At 40.7% G+C, this 14,980-nt stretch overlaps 1 protein-coding gene and 1 long non-coding RNA gene across 2 annotated transcripts in view; one reads left to right on the plus strand and one right to left on the minus strand.

The window, feature by feature from the left end:
• SYNPO2 (synaptopodin 2) overlaps positions 1-14,980 on the plus strand; it is a 77,131-nt gene that overhangs the window by 43,082 nt on the left and 19,069 nt on the right. Inside the window, exons 2-3 of the mRNA XM_027741105.2 lie at positions 7,731-7,882; positions 11,597-12,390. Coding sequence (XP_027596906.1) covers positions 7,731-7,882; positions 11,597-12,390 — 946 coding nt within the window. The remainder of the gene's footprint in view (positions 1-7,730; positions 7,883-11,596; positions 12,391-14,980) is intronic.
• Positions 1-14,980, minus strand: part of LOC113998436 — an 88,247-nt gene that overhangs the window by 9,531 nt on the left and 63,736 nt on the right. Inside the window, exons 9-14 of the long non-coding RNA XR_005564387.1 lie at positions 13,608-13,727; positions 12,704-12,757; positions 9,955-10,035; positions 4,455-4,776; positions 2,574-2,616; positions 621-730 (exon numbers count right to left, since the gene is read on the minus strand). This is a non-coding gene — a long non-coding RNA (uncharacterized LOC113998436). The remainder of the gene's footprint in view (positions 1-620; positions 731-2,573; positions 2,617-4,454; positions 4,777-9,954; positions 10,036-12,703; positions 12,758-13,607; positions 13,728-14,980) is intronic.

Genomic DNA, 14,980 nt, shown 5'->3' on the forward strand with positions numbered 1-14,980 from the left:
TCATGGAACCTGTATACAGAATACATACAGACAGGTAATTCATCCCACTCCAACTCCAGTCAGTGACACTGTTATCTCAGTAGTATTTCACCCATCATGCTTAAGATTAATTCCTTAAACTTGAGCCCTGTCCTGCCAAAAATGCCGTCAGCTTAGACCAGAACCCGGTATTTCCAATGAATATATGTGGATGCAAAGCCCAGACAGGAGTTCTAAGCAAGAACATTTCATAGAATCATAGAATCAGCCGGGTTGGAAGGGACCTCTGAGACCATCAAGTCCAACCCTTGATCCAGTACCGCCGTGGTTACTAGTCATGTGGTTTTGGAAACCTCTCAAGGAATTCCTAAACTATGCTACCATTACTCGGTAAAATCTGCAAGTGGCTCAAATTCCCTTTCAGGAGATCTGATAACTGTCTGCTCATCTCTTTCTGTTTACTGACAACTACTTTCTCTTTATATACTTTCTCTTTACATACATATGAAAAAAGAGAAAATCAAGAACACAAAGGTCTTTCAGTTTTCCACATATATGGCCACAAAGCCTGAGAAGCAATTGCAGCTTCCCTTGTTTTGTTACCCCGACATATGGACCAGGAAAACGAAATACTTTCTGACCTTTGATTTTCCCAGCTGTCTGTCTGAAGCTTGTCCTGGTCTCCAATATCCACGTGTCACCAACCTGCTGTGAAGACTTTTGCTTTCTTGCTGAAGACAGCATTGTTATTCTGGAGTTGGAACAGGAGTTGCATGTTAACCATGTAATAGAAAGATATCTGCTGTATAGACAGATTTAATGCAAAATAAACTGTTGTAAACCTTCAAGAAGCCTACATTTATCAACCAGTAAAACAACTGGTCAAGCTTTATTATGGTTTTGAGAGGGTGTTTTGCCTTTTAGCTTCAGATTCCCTCATTATTTTAAGCAGACAGTCCAGAAGTTGGTGTCATTACATAGCTTCCAAACCATGATGCAGGTCAAAACATCTTAAATACAATTATTCCAGGAAAGGCCTTGATTCCTTGTACAAAATGGGATCTGCAGGCTGATAAGAGGCCCTATCTTTGTTTCCAGAGGTGTTGATTTAAAGCTGAAAACTCACTGTTTGTTTGCAGGTAGAGTTGACAAACCATAGACATTTAAAACTAGAAATACAGTTTTAAATAGTGGCACGTTTAGAGATGGCAGGCAAAGATTGGATTCATGTGAGTCCACAAAAAGGCTTGTGCCACTGACTGTATTTTTTAAGAGATGGCTACATGGCCAGAGAACAGAGAATTCACATCTGAATTTTTGGATGATTTTATAATATCTATTTGAAGTCCATTCAAAGGAGAAAGAGGTCACTTTTTTTCTTAAGACTTGGTATTTATCCAGCCCTCACTGTAATTTTGTGATGGCAAAGCTTAGGGATGGAGAGGAAAGTGTTAAGATGGGAATAAATGTGGATGTCCTCTTGCAAACCTGAGTTAAAGAAACCCTACAAACCCCCCACACAAAACAAGGGGATGTGAGTTTGTCACTTTATCAGTCACCTCTTTAGATTTAGCAAGAGCAGTGTTTACCAGCCTGAAGTCTCTGAGCTATTTAACGGATCTACAGAGATCCCTAAAGAACCCCATCACATTATGAGCTCAGCTTAAATTACTGTACAGACCTCTATAGCTAAAAACCAAAAGGTTTAACTAACTGAAGGTTACTTTTTGTCTAGAGGTCTCCTGCATGCATAAACCTTGCAAAACAAGGCCCAAGAGCCCCATTTATCAACTATGGCTAAATGCATTTGTAACTTCATTTTTAATTCCATAATTTCATAGAAGTAAAACTACTATACACTAACAATTGTACTGCCTAGTGCTTCTGTTTCCTGCTCATAACAAAGCACTGCACATTATTGTACATTGTTCATTTTATCAGAGTGACAGATAACTTTTAATATACTTAAATACACTTACCAGCTACTTACTTTGCTGTAGGGTTTATAATAGAAGAGATGAAGTGCCTTTTTTTTTTAAGCTTTTAGGTTTTGAGGTTTTCAAAATCCATTTAATTCGGATTTTTAACTTCATTATACTTTATTGTTAAAGTTATCTGACTGTATTCTAAAAAATAGATTTAGAAACATCAGAACTGTATTCAGGGTGTCAAATGTTAGAACTGTAAGTTGTTTCTTTCAGGGAAAATATTACTTGTGAAAAGAGTGCATCAAGCACTTGTTGCTTTCATACTGGTGTGAACAAGAAAGGAAGAGGCAGTGTCTCCCTGCTCCCACTTTCCTGCATAATGATAGCTCTTATCTCTGCCTCTTTCCCATTTTATATCTCTGACAATACAACAGAAGATTTGTAAATAAGAAACCAGACACCTTGTTCTGTGCTCACACCTGTATTTTTTCCAACAGTAAACGAATCAATATTTCTGGAAAACTTAACACACCCTTCCCCATTATAACAGTAGTTTCATTGACAATATACTTCTCCACCCAGAAACAGTTCTCAAAACAAATAGGCCAAACTGGCACTTGTGGAACACTGTACTGGCACCAAGTGAGAAATTTTAACTGTGCTCACCACTGAATTGCATATTTCCACCTCAAACAAGTGTAAGGACCACCTGTGGAAACAAAAGGGAAAAAAAGCCTTTAGAAACCTCCTCATATTAAAAAAAATCAGGGGTGACTCAGTTGCCTGTCACACAATCCCTGAAGAGAGATACTAAACTCTTAATGTTACGTGCAGAAAGTCATGTAAAGTGGCAGGTAGATAGCAAATACTTAGAGAGTACAAAAATAATGCAAAATTTCCATAAAATGGGAAGGCTTAGACTGATTAGTTTTTTCCCTAAACTCAAACCAGGTCACCAGTATTGTGGGGAAAAATTTAAAAGACCTCAACACAATGCACATTTATACAGTGCTACTCTATTAGTTAACGATGAGACTGGAGTGACTACACAGAAAAGGGGCTCTGATTAAGGTTAATAATTATTTTATTTAAAAAGGGCTATTTAATATAAATTTCTTAACTGAGCAGTTTGCTACTGTAGTAAAAATGACTGCTTTAAAAGCTGGCTAGTTGTTGGGTCTGAGAAGGTGACATCAAATTGGAAATCATTATTCAACAGGGGAGTAACAGCTGTCAGGGGACATACCCTTGTAAGCACCCTTCACCCTTTGTTATTGAAGTTTAGTCAACAGTTTAAAAGAAAACACAAAGTCACTGCTAGTAAAGCTTGCAGTTGACCCAACTGAAGTAGTAAACAATAATGAAGATGGACAACTGATCTACACAAGTCCCTTTTGCCTGGTAAGCCGTGCTATTTTGGGCAACATGTTTCATCACAACAAAGCACAAGGCCACCCAAAACTAACACAGAGGACACCCACATAAACATAAATAAGGTTCACTGAAACCAGCTTCAAGCCCTGAGGGCCAACAGCAGTGCAGATGAGGCTTCAGGAATCAGACAGGATATTCAGCTGAATAGGCTCTTCCAGAAACTACTCTGTCTGTATGAGCAAGTGGCCTGAAATGGCAGGGAAGTGTACTTCCACTACATCCAGTGGCAATATTTTCTGTTCTGTTGTTTAAAAGCTACCAGCAAACCGAAAAAAGATCGGTAAATAGTTTTGAGAATAACCCGTGGTTTGGAAAGCTTGCTCTGAATTGAGAATCGAGCTGTGCAAATATATGTATATTTTAAGGCCACAGTAGTCTTACTTAGATAAAGGTTTTAAAGGGATTGCATTTATGCTCAGATTGCTCATTTTCTGAGATTGGTTGCTCAGTCAGGCTACATGTGAAGCACAGCACTTAGACACACATCCCAGATACAGGTATGTACCCCTAGGTCCAGAATAAACTCCAGAATAAAATTAAGATATACATCATCCTTCCTAAAAGTCACTGGTAAAAACAAGATGATGAAATATTCTAATAATTCTTCATTGAGCAATTAGAGAACCAGGACTGCAGAGCATCCTCAAGTCTATCTCCCTGGCTTTAAACTTCAACTCATTGACCTTGTTACCAGGTTCAACATATCTCAGCTCTCTGCTCTGCTTATTATAGGGCTCAGACACACACCCAAGATCATCAGCCGGTAAGCTGAGCCCCAGTTGCTGTCTGTGCATCCACTTGCAGCCACAACAAGTGACAGGTGCATCTACTCCAGCTTTTCAGCTTCATCAGGACTACCTTTTTTGAAGCAAATTTCCCTGTTATCCTGATTGACCATATGTTGTTTCTTAGGATGGAAGTTTGGGGGTTGTACAAAGTAAACTGCTTTCAGATTAAATCGAAGGAGGAGATCTAATATTCCTTTCACTGGTTAAGGCACTGATTGGAATTGCCATGTGCTGCAGGCACCCATGGCTGCTCCAGCCCCAGCAGCATTCCACAGCTACCACCAACCCACAGTAGTGACTATCCCACGCTTTCCCCCCCACATACCTGTGCCTCTGGGATGTGATCTCTCATCAAGGCATCACAGCACCCACTCCTTGCTCACTCACAGATTCAGCCCAAGTCTTTACAGACCCTCCTGAAGAGCCCCTGGACAGCCCCCAGTCCCTGCTGCTTGTGAACTGGTGTCAGGAGGTCCTGGATTCTCCGTAGTGCTCTGATGATAGCAAACATCCTGGCTGAGTTCCTCACAAAAGGAACTTTCCCCTAAGATTAACATTTCTGTGGATTTGAGGAATTGCTCAGCCCTTGACGTTTTAATCAGCAAAGGGCACTCCTGACAGTGGGAAATTCCAGATGCAGTGGTTACCTGGCAATAAAAAGAAATTACATACTTCAGGTAAATCAGATAATGAGAGTCCTGACAGAGGGGGAGCAGGAAAGCAACACAGGCAGCACCAGGGGACAGCGGGGTGAAGCTCTTCAATGTGCCCCAGGAGCAGCTGTGCCTTGACAGGTTCAGCACTAACAGTACAGGCTCAGTTTTGCTGTGTTATACTGGAATTGCAGGCATTGAAAAACTAAGAAAATCTTTATGGACATATTTTTCTAGTAGTGAGATCCAATTCACAAATTTTACAGCGTAAAACCACTTCTTCTTCCTAAAGAAAACTCCAACTCAAAGCAGACAGGAGAAACGAGTGCCTGAGAAAGCCAGGGCTGCACTATAAGGCAAGAGCAACCACTCATTTTGGAAAAATCTTTTGTGCTTTACAATCAAATGTGCCCTGTTTTAAGCTCCTAAGAAGTGGATAAAAGTTTCTTACTGTCCCCTTTATGACCAAGTTGTATTTCTGCTAACAAAGGCAGCTTCTGTTTCCCAGTGGGGTCCTCAAAGGCTTTCTGCCTTTCTTCCTCTGAGAGAAAACTGTCCACTGAACACAAATTTTACCAGGAAGATCCTGGAGCTGTTCTTGGGATTTTTATTTTGTTTTTTAATTTTTGCCAGAAATCTGAAAAGTTTTGGTTTACATGTGTAAATTATTTGCTCATTTGTGTAGGTTTACAGTAAAGACAAACAAACAAAGCCAGAAACAATGACAACTTGCCTGGCAAGGCAGTCTATTTATTGTTGAGTAAGCTGGCAGTATGCTGAGGCTAAAATAACACAAATGATGATGGGATATTCTACCCTAGCAGCACCCTGCTATAATTTATCACACAATCTGCCCCTGCCCATTTTTTGGGCACTGCTATCTCCTGTCTTTTATTCCCCCAACAGAAACACCAAAAAAAAAAAAAAAAAGGATAATACAAAATGGACTGAGAGGTCCTTTCAACAACTTTAAAAGGAAATTCAATGCCCTTGTCTATTTTTTTTGAATGCTACCAAGGAGTCTGTTTAAAAAATCATGTAACTGAGCTGCCTAGAAATTCCTGTAGAGCTGCTAACATTGTCGTTTGTACTTTTGCTTTTTGATATACATCACTGAAGTTATGGAACAGGTAGCAGTTTCTCTCCTGAAACAGCTCTAATGGTAATCTATGACAGAACTGACCCCAAATTCTCAAACACTTAATAAAGAAACAGAAACAAGTTTTCTTCTCACAATCCAGGTATCCCATTATGCTATTTCACATGTTGCCATAACGGCTGTTTACATGTCACTCAAAATTCCTCATGGCATCTACATTAAATATTTACATTCAGGCCTAGGATGTTCTGTAAAATTTTCATAGCATACCCTCCTATTTAAAAAAAAACCCAGCATACCCTCCTATTTAAAAAAAACTGCACTTCAACCCAAATTCTAGCTCATATATGAAGCAACACATTCTAAACACTGTCCAAATTGTCATATCTTCCCAAAGCACAAGGAAGTTTATGCTCTTGTCTAAGGGGAGCTAAACAGAGCAGCATACCACTCCATATTTGTAAATGTTAACTCTGCAAGGTAGGGACTGGCTTCTGTATGCACCAGGCTTCTGGTCCTTCCCTGCTCCAAGAGCCATAATATGACATATGGGTATGTGTAAATTGAAGCAGCAAAGATATATGTGGTGGCCCTGCCACAGAAAAACGTGCACTCTCACTCTTCATGCCAAATATCACCCTGACTCCAAGAATCTTTTCAATGTTGCTTCCAGAAATGGGTCTTAGGTACCAGCCTAAGACCCATTTGGCTTAATAATGGATTTGGGATAATTCCATGAGTCTGTGGGGCAGCTGTACCCTCAAATTTGGTGTATATCAGAAGTAGCTTCCCTAGAGTCAGTGGGGACTGTCTCTCCTGTTGTGAGTGTAGTATGAAGAGTATAGAACCATGCTACTTCTTTAAAAATGTTCAAGAAAATGCTGTGAGAATTAATAAGGATAACACACGTAATCACCAACTGAATATCATATAAGGCCAAAGTACTCATACCAACAGGTAGAAGACTGAGATCAAAGAACCCAAGGACAGCCCTTTTTTGTGTATGTGTCACTCTAAAATAGACTCCTGCAAGCATCCTGATTAATATAACACACTCTTTGCCAAATATGTTCTTTAAAAATAGCAGTCAACTGTACGGCATACCTTGAGTGGTGTTAAAGCTGTCTAGGTTTTGTTATACAAAGACCATGGTAAGTTATAACATGCTGCCAGTGGAAAAAGGAGTGAAACAGCAAAAACTGAGCTGCATAAGATTCTTGAATGAGAACTTAGCAGGGAAGGTTAAACCATAACAGCCATGACATAACTATAATAAATTAGGGCACTCATTGAGATGACTAAACATGGATTTAGGATCTCCAGGGATACAGATGTTTATAGCTTGGCAACTAAATCTACACTTGGGCATCCAAGGAAAAAAATGCCCAGTATACCAGGAGTCTTTATACCTACAGCCCTAACAGAATGTAGATCTTGACATTCTGCCCAAAGAGGCCTGAATTTATACACTCTTCTCAAATCTTGGTGTAGATTTCAGCTCTAGTAGTCTTTTATTTTCAGAGAAACTAATGAGGTTTTTGGCATTTCTTCTAAACAGTGATCAATTGATTATTGTCCCAAATTTCTATGTCTCCCAGTTTTAAAATAATAAATCCAGGCTGTCTGACATCTAGCTCATAAGATCAGTAAAGCAGACGGTTTGCATTTGTTATTTCTGGCCAGAACAGTATTAACCTCACCTGCGACAAGTTACCAGGAATTTGTTTATGACCAATACTATTGATTCTTTTTCTTTGGTACAGATAGAAGTAAGCTGAGGACCTGGTTGCTGCTGTTTTCAAATGAATGCTAATCATGCAATTTGGAATTTGTTTTTGACTCATTGTAGGTTCGCAGCAAAAGCAAAGCAGCCAAGGCTGGGCTGTGTGAGGGGGATGAGGTGGTGTCCATCAATGGCAAGCCCTGTGGAGACCTGACCTATGCTGAAGTCATTGTTCTCATGGAAAGCCTGACTGACGTCCTGCAGATGCTTATCAAGAGGTACAGGAATGCTCAGAATGCTTCGATGCAACTCAGGGAATCACCTGGAAAATGCTGCCTTTGAACACACTCATTTTACAGACTTATATTGGGAGCTTCTGATAGTCCTGTTGCTAATGTCTGTGACCCTGCTTGTCTGTATGGAAAAGGTGGGAAGACAGAGTATTTGAGCTGGAGGAATTAATGTACATGATTTCAACAGCAGTGTTTGGGCACAGAATTAAGAATACAGTCTCTCAACATAAGTATTCTTAATATTTGCAAACTGCAGAGCCTTGAGTTCAAATATTCTCTCTCCCCCTTTGAAGCAGTGAAGTGTTGTTATTCCCCACAGATAGGGAAGTGAGGCTTACAAAAAGCAAAGGCTGTATAGATGGGGAAAGTGTGTTACACAGATATGCCTTGATGATGACATGGCAAATGGTCTTCTTGGGTGGCAGAATGCGTTAGGAGTCAGAAGGGGGAGAGGGTCTGGAAGTCAGGAATTCTATTTCTGTAGCTGTTATCACCTCCCTAGATGAGGTGGGGCGAGTCACTTACAGCTCTCTGGGTCTCAGCTTCTGCGTTTATAAAACAGTGAGAGTGAATTTCAATTTTCTTTGCAAATGCTTTGAGTTTCTTGGAGAATCTTCATGTAAATTTGCAAATCTGCTCACTGCACATCAGTCTACTCCAATGCCTGTCCACCTCCTGCAAGCACACTCTCCCCAGACTTTGTGAATTCAGACAAGATGACCCCTGAATTGCCTTCACTGGGGGTAAGAAGAGGAAGAAAAGACTTGAAACTTCCACACATGCTCCTTGTAAGGACTTAAGGGTACCATTTGAGTGCTCCTCATATGATACCCGCATTCTTATGTTTTTAATTCATAATGTGACTACGAGAATTGCACTTGTAAAAATGGTATTTGTGGCTGACCACTTGTCTTTGCAGCCACAGAAATAGCTCCACATGCTTTGACTCCTGCCTGTTGCTGTTCTAGAACTGATATTTCAGTTGTCTGAAGGCCGCAGGACACTCTGGCTGAGAGGGACTCTCCCCTGGCCCTGCTTGAATGTATGGTGAACAGCAAGGCACGTCCTGAAAATCAAAACCAAAACACTGCTTAGACCACCTAACTCAGTGTTTCATGGAACGAAACCATGTCTAGTAGAAATATTAAGGAAATTGCAGTTGCTCAACACTCTGAAAGGGACAAAATGTTCTAAAGGAATTCACTGTGAGAATCTTTGAATTTCTTCTCCCCAGCTCATCTTTCCCAAATCCCAGCCCCTGCTGTCAGTATCTTCCCAAGTATGGGAGAATAGACTGAAATATTTCTCTTCCCCTCCCACCTTGTTTGTGGTACTATCCCTCTTAGCATTACCACCAGAAGGACTTTTCAGGAAGTGTCTTAGCATCCTCTGAGAGCAATGAGAAGCAAATCCTTCCTTTCCTGAGTAGCCACTTGTTAGCAGCCACCTCAAGAAAACTCTTGAAATCACGAGGAAAGAATAATTACAGTGGCATTCCAATGGTGATCTTTACATCTAAGTATCTTTTTTTGGCAGGGAAGAATATTTTCCATTGGGAATATTCTGGTTGTTCCTGAACCATTTGCATGAGGTTTTCACAGGCGTTAATTGTTGGCCCAATTTTGCTCTTATTAATCTTACTGGGAGGCAAATTAGGCTTCCAAAGTAGTTTAAAAAAATGCTACTTGGCCTTTGATGTCTACAAAAAGTTTTCCCAATTCCCTGTAAAGCACAGTCAGTTAGTGAGTAGCAGAGCCCAGAAAATGTCCTGTTTGCAGGATCAGAGGAAAGCGACGCCCTGCAGGGCGGGCACTCTCCAGATGCCATGTGGGGGAGCATCTCCTGACCTTCCCGACAAATGCTGAACAGATGTATCCGGAAAAACACGGGGAGTGGGGACTGAAACACCAGCCTGCCCTTTTCACATCACTGTGAGCGACTCCTGGGCTACTGCTGAGTCTAGAAAGAACATTTCCAGGGGGAAGGAGGGAGTGTGCTCAGTGCATACCGACATGAAATGCACCATGTAGGGAGTAAAACATGAGTCTGAGACAAACCCTGCCGTGCTGACTCCGTGGGTTCTGCTTCCTTCCTGGAATTACACCAGGGCTGTTGCTCCTGCAGCGAGCTGGAAAGGCCTGAAACAAAAGTAATTAATAATTTGACAAAACAGAATCTTAAATGACAAAAAAGAGGTCAGACCCAGTATTCTGCCTTTTGACAGAGGATAACAGTTATGTCTATATAGAGTAGAAGTATATCCATACGTAGCAAGGGCCTTTTAAGGTGGAAATCTTTCCCTCTCACACATACACACAATCACTCAGCTACCAATAAAGGCTAACATTTAGCTGGCCCAGCCCCCAGTCCATATCTTACATGGAAATGTTTACAGATTTCTGTAATTTATCTGTGCTTGAGAGCAGTACAATTGATCATCCAAACAGCATAATCTGATGGGATCCAGCAGCACTCACAAGGAGCTCCCTAAATTAAAATCCGTCTGACCTTTATGTAGCTCCACATGTGGTGAAATGGATGTTACACATTTTGTGCTGTTTGAGGCAGACCCAGACTGCCACAAATGGTGTGCTGCATGGCTAGAAAAGCAAGTGATATTGGAGCTTCTTCAGTGCACTGACAGATTTATTTCTTCTGTTGCTTCTTCCAGCCTTTCTTTTTAGGGAGTTTCAAAGTTTCAGAATACCCAGGACTGCTTTTGATTTCAAAAATCTCCATGATATCTAATATTAATACTTTACTGAGGGAACTTACTGCTTCTCTCATTTGAAAAAGTGTTTCGCTACCTTCTAGTCAATAGAATAGCATCCTGTAGTCTTGCTGTACAGAGAAGGTTTCTTCTCAAATTAATAGTAGTCAGTATGGTCCAGAGTACTGAGAGAAGGAGTTAAAGAGTAATACCAGTAAAACAGCCTAACTGGGCCAGGGGAATTAAGAGTTTAGGGAAAGGAGCTACACTGAGATATTTAGCAGGCTTCAGGAAGTGCAAACAGCATTTTCCAGTTAGAAATACATATTTTTAAATAACTAAGAAATATTGCATAAGTTCCCCACCCTTTTATGCTGGATCACTGGAAGAGGCCCAGAGTATTTTAATTGATCCATGATATATAAGGACGATGATCCTCACAGGAATTCTTTGAATGTGTATTTTAAGTATTCATTCCCCTCCCTCTGATCCTCATCCAGTTCTTATGTATCCCTTAGAGAGTGAGCTGTGTGGTACAGAACTCCATGTGAGGATGGTGCCTAACACAGTTGCAGCAGTGGCCACAGAGCCAAAAATTAACCCCTGTTCTGGTGTCATGCAAAGTTAATTTTCTGATGAACATGTGAAATATTGTCCCAGAAGTCTCAGCAGCATTTGTCTGGAAACCCTATAACAGAAGTGTGTCTGTGAAAGTACACTGATGTTAGGAATGATACAGTTCTACCACTGGGGTGTAATTTCCCTCTTACTGAACTGTTATGTTGGAGAATCTTGAACAATACAAAGATGCTTCAATTTAAGACCTCTACATTCTGGGAAAATTCTTCTATTTATAGGGACCTGCTAGCAGGTACCACAGTTAATATAAGGGGTGAAATTCTCTAGAGAAACTGCTTTTGTAACTGTACTTACAATGGCTGCGCTTACAGAAGCTTAATTTTTGGAATTACTTGTTTATGTATGTGCAGATCCTCCAGTGGAATAAATGAAACCTTGAGTGCTGAAAGAGCAAATGGAAAGCCCGAGAACATAAAAAATGAGGACTATAGGGAGAACACCACACTGCAAATTAACACGGCGAAGGAGATACCCCGTGGAGATTTATGCATCACAGAGATATACAGTGGGACTCACCAGGGAGCAGCAGAAAGCAACGTAAACTTTTCTGAGACAAAACAAGAGACCACACAAAGCCCCAGAATTACTCCTAAAGTGATAGGCACCTCCAAAGTGCTCGTGGCAGACGAGGCTGCTCTCAGAGGGAAGACAGAAGAAAGAAGGCCAGGGACTGTGGTTGAGCTGCAGTTGTCCCTCTCCAATGACACCCACAAGGGCACCAGTGCTCCTGCTGTGACTCTCCTGGGAGCAGAGAAATGCCCCCCTTCAGCAAGAGGAGCCAGTGTACAACAGGATGGGACCAGCCCCCTCATCACAATTCCCCTGGGTGTGAAAGAGGGCAACGTCCAGTGGTCAAACAAAGTAGTCCAATTTTCCAGCAGCAAAGAGGTCAAGAGGATCCAAGGTGCAGTTCCATCTATCCCCAGGGTGGAGGTGATCCTAGACTGTTCAGACAGGGAGCAGGAAGCACCCAGGTCTCTGTCTGAAAGGGGGTGTGTTGATTCTCAAGCAGAAGGAGGGCAGTCAGAAGCACCTCCTTCCCTCCTCTCCTTTGCAATCTCACCAGAAGGCACAGAGCAGGGAGAAGACAACAAGCCCTCGGAAAAGGAACACAGACCTCTCAAGCACAGGGCAAGGCACGCAAGTAAGTATGTCCCATCTAATCATTTGCACTGCCTGAGGGCATCTTTTGTAACTTTAGATATAATTTCAGGATTTAGAAGGCATTAGAAAGAAATGTTTAGAGATTTTTTTTTCCTGCAGTTTTCTAACTTTCCCTCTATTTTTTTCTTTTAAAGAATGTTTCTGTTCTTGCTTTAGATATTCTTTCAGGGTAATACAATGCTCCTGGTCATGAGCCAAGGGTATACCCACGCCTTAACTGTGCTGAATAACTGTGCTTACTAGACTTCCACTTTGAAAGTAACTCATGACTTTGTCCAACTAAAAATACTTACATCTCCAGAAAGGGCTGAACTCTGCCCGTCTTCTAATGCATATTCAGAGGCAATCTGTAGAATATTAACAAAAAGAGCAAGTTGCTTGCACATGTGAATCCTGGGGATTTCTACTTTCATAGCAAAAGCTTTGTGTTGCCATTTGCATTATCTAGAATCAAAGCCATGCCACTGCTCTGAAAAGTTAATAAAAAGGGCCAGCAGAAAAGCTTGATGTTGCCTGCAGAAGAGATTTTGACAGACACTAGCATGTGTATAACTGTTACATGATCCTTTTGGTTTTGTCAGCCTTCTCCAGACTGTAAAGTGAACATGCTATTTCTCCTGACTCCCATACCCAGAGGTCAGCTTCAAAATGTGTCCAAGAAGTTTACATGGAAGTAAACTTGCCACTGGAGCCAGTATTAATTAACCGGGTGTAGATGTGTATTATTTACTAATTAACCTATTTATTTATTTATTTATTATTTTCTTCATCTGGGACCTCCTTGTTGGTGGCTCGCTCCTTCCCAACAATGTGAAGAATCCTGTCTGGGGATTTAGCAGCAGTATGTCAAAGGTGCTTGAATGTGTGCAGTGATATACTGTAGCAACAAGCTATTTCATATGCAGTGTTGGAACTCCTCAGCTAACCCACTGCTAATTCCTCTGGAAGCATATTTTTAGCATGACAACCATTTGTGTCTTATTGGCAAGTGGATTAAGCAGTGACTTATGCCTAAGTGTCTGTATGCAACCCACATATTTTGGGCATATTAAATGAAGTACAAAAGAAAAGCGCACATGCTTCACATTTTGGCTGCGAAGTCAGAAGCAACTGTGGGACTGTGCCTGTCTTTCTTAAAGAATTAATTGCAGTGCCAGTCTGAAAAGGCAAAAGTACAAAGCATGAACTAAATTTTACCTGATAAATTCTTCTTTCAAGCAGGACATAGATCCAATTCTTTTCCCGTGTCAACTACGATAATCTCAGTCTCTTCTCATCTAGTAGCAGGTCACTATCCTTAGGAATCACTGATTAAATCTGTAAAATTTTTTGCATTATTATTATTATTATTAAAATCCTATCTACATTTTAGAATGAACAAATTGCTGAGCACAGGGAATACTCTGTGTGCAGCAAATACTAAGCATGTTTTCTGCAAAAATAGAAGTTATAATGCAGCACTTCAGTCTGAGCTAGAGAAGAACAGTTATTACAGGTGCTTGATCTCTTTAGCAGGAATTTCCTCTGCAAATAATAATCAGATTATATTTACCTGAACAGGTAACACTATAACACTACAGCCTGTACTTTTGGAAATAGTCTGCAGTGACTACTGTAACCATTTGCATGGTCACAGGACTGAGCCAAGGATTTTGTGATTTGACTCTCCCACGATAAAATATTACAAATTGCTGGTTTGGGTGCCATGCTCTTTTTCATAGTTCTTGTGAGAACCATTGGTCCAGTCGTGCTGCCATCTGGCATAATGGCAAAACTCCAATTGTCTTTAATAGGAGAAGTATCAGACTCCATCTACTGACACAGCTAAAAGGATCATGAATAGACAACACCTCATCACATGGCTTTCTTTAATAAGTTTGCTTTATTTATGCTTGCAAGAGATACTAAATAATTTACTGTTCTATTTTTTTATATTAGAGGCACATTTTTTCCTTTTGAAATTAGGTGGAGGGGATCATCGATCTCAAAAGGAAGAGCTTTGAATTCCAGCTTTTTTTCTGAAGGGAGAAGCTATTGAGGCTGTCACTCATGAGATGCAGTGGTAGAGTATGAGGAAAGGAAAAAAACAGGGACACCACCTGACCAGCATTGCCCCATAAGGCACATGCTCCATGTTCCATAACGAGGAAGCAGTCAGGCTGATGTAGACAGCATCCATCAGCTTTACAGCTGCATCTGTTCCCCTTCCACATGACTTGATGAAAACCAGTAATTTATGCTTTAAGAAATATGTACCATTGATATATGCTAGTGAATACTCTTGAGAAGTCAGTCGTGTATTCACTCTTGCCACATTTTCAAAATAAATATTCTGGAGCTCTTACATCCTACAGGATTTTGGATTATATTCCAGGCAGGTAACGCTTGTTAAAAGACTGAAACCTGCTTTCCTTGAGCCAAACTCCCACATCTTCCAAGGGGCAGAAAGTTGATGCTAATAATTTTCTGTGTATGCCTTTTTGGATGTATCCTTGCTTTTAAATAGCTAATACATAAAAGCATCCTATAGCAACCATACACATTTTGTAATTTATAGGAGTAAAATAAAC

Source organism: Pipra filicauda, unplaced genomic scaffold (assembly GCF_003945595.2).
Source record: "Pipra filicauda isolate LSUMZ 115617 unplaced genomic scaffold, ASM394559v2 scaffold312_size1046226_pilon, whole genome shotgun sequence".
NCBI classification, from domain to species: domain Eukaryota; kingdom Metazoa; phylum Chordata; class Aves; order Passeriformes; family Pipridae; genus Pipra; species Pipra filicauda.